This window comes from Drosophila elegans, unplaced genomic scaffold (genome assembly GCF_018152505.1).
Source record: "Drosophila elegans isolate 14027-0461.03 unplaced genomic scaffold, ASM1815250v1 contig_149, whole genome shotgun sequence".
Lineage (NCBI taxonomy): Eukaryota > Metazoa > Arthropoda > Insecta > Diptera > Drosophilidae > Drosophila > Drosophila elegans.
The window spans coordinates 11,909,455-11,912,851 of record NW_024545513.1 but is presented as its reverse complement, the minus strand read 5'-3'; the positions used below and the strand labels follow the sequence as shown (position 1 = coordinate 11,912,851).

General features: G+C 37.4%; 1 protein-coding gene across 1 annotated transcript; it reads right to left on the bottom strand.

Moving 5' to 3' along the window:
- Positions 1–1,144: 1,144 nt before the first annotated feature.
- Positions 1,145–2,634, bottom strand: LOC108137211 (S-phase kinase-associated protein 1). The gene is made up of 2 exons (XM_017258801.2): positions 2,500–2,634; positions 1,145–2,012 (listed from the first exon to the last, which is right to left on the bottom strand). The coding sequence occupies exon 2, from the start codon at positions 1,985–1,987 to the stop codon at positions 1,499–1,501; it is 489 nt and encodes a 162-aa protein (XP_017114290.1). The 5' UTR covers positions 1,988–2,012; positions 2,500–2,634; the 3' UTR covers positions 1,145–1,498.
- Between the last annotated feature and the right edge of the window lie 763 nt (positions 2,635–3,397).

Here is a 3,397-nt window from a genome sequence, read left to right as displayed (position 1 = left end):
CCAAGAGTAATTTAAATAAGATGCTAATTAAAACTAATTACTATGACTAGGATATTCTCACCAAATACAAAAAAGTGCATTATTTTTGGGAATAAAAATATGAGTAGCAAAAGTTTGAAAATTAAATATGTTTTGCTAATTTAAGGTACGAATGCATTTTACAATTTTTTATTTTTCGCGCTTCGAAACGGTTTTCTATGGCGAAACGGTTAACTATTTTATACATTGCATGTATAAATATATTTTACATGCAATTTTACACTCTACTTGAGGGAGACACATGCAAACGATTAATTCAAAACTCACTACCGATTGGTACAAAACAAAGGAAAACTGAAAAAGATACGGAAAATGTCATTCACTCCTCAAAAAATAATAATTCTATCAAAATACGTTGGCTTACAATCAAAGGCTATAATATATTAAATGCAACTATTATGTGATTTTAAAAAAGAAAAATGAGGAAGTATTCCACTTTTAATTTCCCTTCACTCTCATTTCAGAGCTTTGTATATTTTAACTTAATTCGTACTTACATACATTGTACATATGAACATACATACATACATATGTACATATATGTCTGGAAATAAGTGCAAAGTTTCTGCTGAAAGTTCCAGATATCCAAATTTCGCTTGAGCTGCTGTCCAATTTATGTTTATGAGATCATCCTTGGCAATGGTGTTTTTGTGGACCATTTTGTCTACACTATTTAAATTATTAATGTGATTATTATAAATTAAAAACTTTTTTGCAGGTGATTTAAATGTGACTACTGGAGAGCACGTCTTTCATCCAAATTATGAAATCGCGAGAGAGGCGACACAAAGCAAGATGCAAACAATTTAAGTTCCGTTATATACGCGGTCTATTGGAATAAACCGAACTTTTAAAGCTCAATACAAAATCCAGACACAAAATCAAATATATGTATATGTACTTTAAGGTTAGAAAAAAGCCGGGGATTGATAAACTATTTATATATTTTTATTAATTAAATCAAGTTTTGGGTTCTCTTAAATGACCTCGCATTGAGTTTCGTTCAAGCGAACATCCCAATTCAAGGAAATGAACAAGAAGTTGCGATTCGGGGAACCAGAGAAGCGCATTTTTCAGTAAACAGAAAACGGGGAAGCCCAGAGAATCGGCTGTTTGGGTAGTTCATATTTATTAAGGTGAAATCAAAGTGTTCTTATGCATATAGGCTACATTGAATTTAGCATTTTCGCATATATGTATATATTATATGAAATATATCAACGTGACATAAGAGTAAACCCGCGAATCACATCAAGCACGAAGGTCGCTTGCAGCAGATCAGATATAAGACTTCAAAATTAGGGTTTACCAAGGATATATAAACAAAAAAAAATATGTTAAATGAGTTGAGAGAGTAGCAACTAAATAAAGCTCCCACGCGGCACGACGGCTGCTTCTCCATTTGCAGCCGCCAGCTTATGTTTTACTTTAAATTCTGGTCCAGACGGCTGCGACTCCTCTACTTCTCCTCGCACCACTCGTTCTCCTTTCGCACCTGCTCCTCCTCGGCGGGCGTGAAGTCCTTCTTGATGTTGAAGGTCTTGCGGATCTCCTCCGGAGTCTTGCCCTTGATCATGTTGGCCACCGTCTTGCAGGTAAGCTCCAGCAGGCCCTTGATGTCCAGATAGTTGGCAGCCAGTATGAGCTCGAACAGAGTGCCCTGGTCGACCTTCAGGAAATCGGCATCCCACGAGATAATGTCATCCGTGCGCTTCTCCTTGCTCTCATCGTCCTCCGTGGGCTGCGGATCGTCCTTGTGGTAATGGGCCCAGGTCAAGACCTTGCGAAGGATGGTGGAATTTACATTGGGCAGCGGCACAATGGCATTCTCATCGTCCTCCATGCCGCAATCCTCCAACATGGTCTTGATGGTGCCGGAGCATTTGGCGATCTGGATGTCCGTATCGAAAATCTCCTCATCAGACGACTGCAACTTGATGCTGGGCATTTTATGGCTTGTTCGCTCGTGTTTCCTGCACAAGAAAAATGGAGGCAAGTATTTAAAAGTATTCTATTAAAAACCAGAGAGAAAGAATTCGTCTGACTTGAAAATGCAAGGATAGGTTTGAACAAGCTTTGTACACTGTGTTGCGTATTTATGTTAATTTAATACATTTTTAATAAAATAACAAACTTTTAATACCAGTAGAGATAAAAAGTGCTTGGATATTTATACCCCTTTTCGGCATTATTTCATAAATTATAGAAATATTTTGAAGCATAGAAAAAAAAACACCGCAACAGAAATATAGCAACGTAAAAAGAAAATATTAAAAAAAAAAAAAAAAAAAAGAAACACTTTCCAGAAATGCGCACACACACAGATTGAAGCACTGGCTCACACGCACACAGACGCAACCGATTGTCCGCTCTTGCATGTGTGTGTGAGTTTTTCCTCGTTTTTCCAAGTGCGCTTTTCTCAGCCTTTCGTTGTTTTTGTCCTGTTTAACTGCCACTCACCTTAAAGTATTCACTGCAACAATAATAGAACTTGAATTTGGGGACAAAATCAAACACCAATTTCGTCAATTTCGACAGATCGTTCGCAGTTAAAAAAAAACTGTGTTCCCTAGAGGTGGAGAAACATCGATGCCAACATCGATGTCATCGATGTTTTTAAAATATCGGTCTTATCGATGTTTAGCAGAGATATCGAGGTTTATTCGTAAATCTCTCTCTTTCTGTTAGTTCGACGTTTCGCTAACATTTCGCTGTTAGTTCGACGCTCCGCAAATATTTCACTACAAAACAGAAACCCATCACAAATTCACCGCTAGAGGTGGAGAAACATCAATGCCCACATCGATGTCATCGATGTTTTCAAAATATCGGTCTTTTCGATGTTTAGCAGAGATTTTCATGTTTATCCGTCTCTACGATTTTGCCGAGAGAACTCAGAAGATCTCTCTCTCTATCTTTCTGTTCCTATCATTTCTCTGTTAGGTAGAGGTAGAGGTCGAGAAACATCGATGCCAACATCGCTGTCATCTATGTTATCAAAATATTGGTCTAAACGATGTTTGGCAGGGCTTTACTTTACATTGAAAAATGGTCACACCGAAAAATATATCTCCTATTCTTTCTCACTTTTAATGTTTGCTTATTAAATGCCGTAATATAAAAATTGAAAATTAAATACATTTTACAAAAATGTTTATATTAGTTAAATGCCTGCAGAAAAGTAAAATATACCGTCTCAGTGTGACAAAAAAATTATTGTTGTACCATTTCCAAAAATACCAAAAGGCTATCCCAGTTTCCAACCGAAAATGTTTAATTTGTGCCAGCGGTGGAAGTCCCCGCTACCGGCGGAGCATGTCCCTGCTAAATACCGTAGTTACCAAACGCTCGGTCACAC

What these genes read in the sequence shown, in the direction of transcription:
- LOC108137211 (XM_017258801.2), bottom strand. Translation starts at nt 1,987, where the DNA reads ATGCCCAGCATCAAGTTGCAGTCGTCTGATGAGGAGATTTTCGATACG.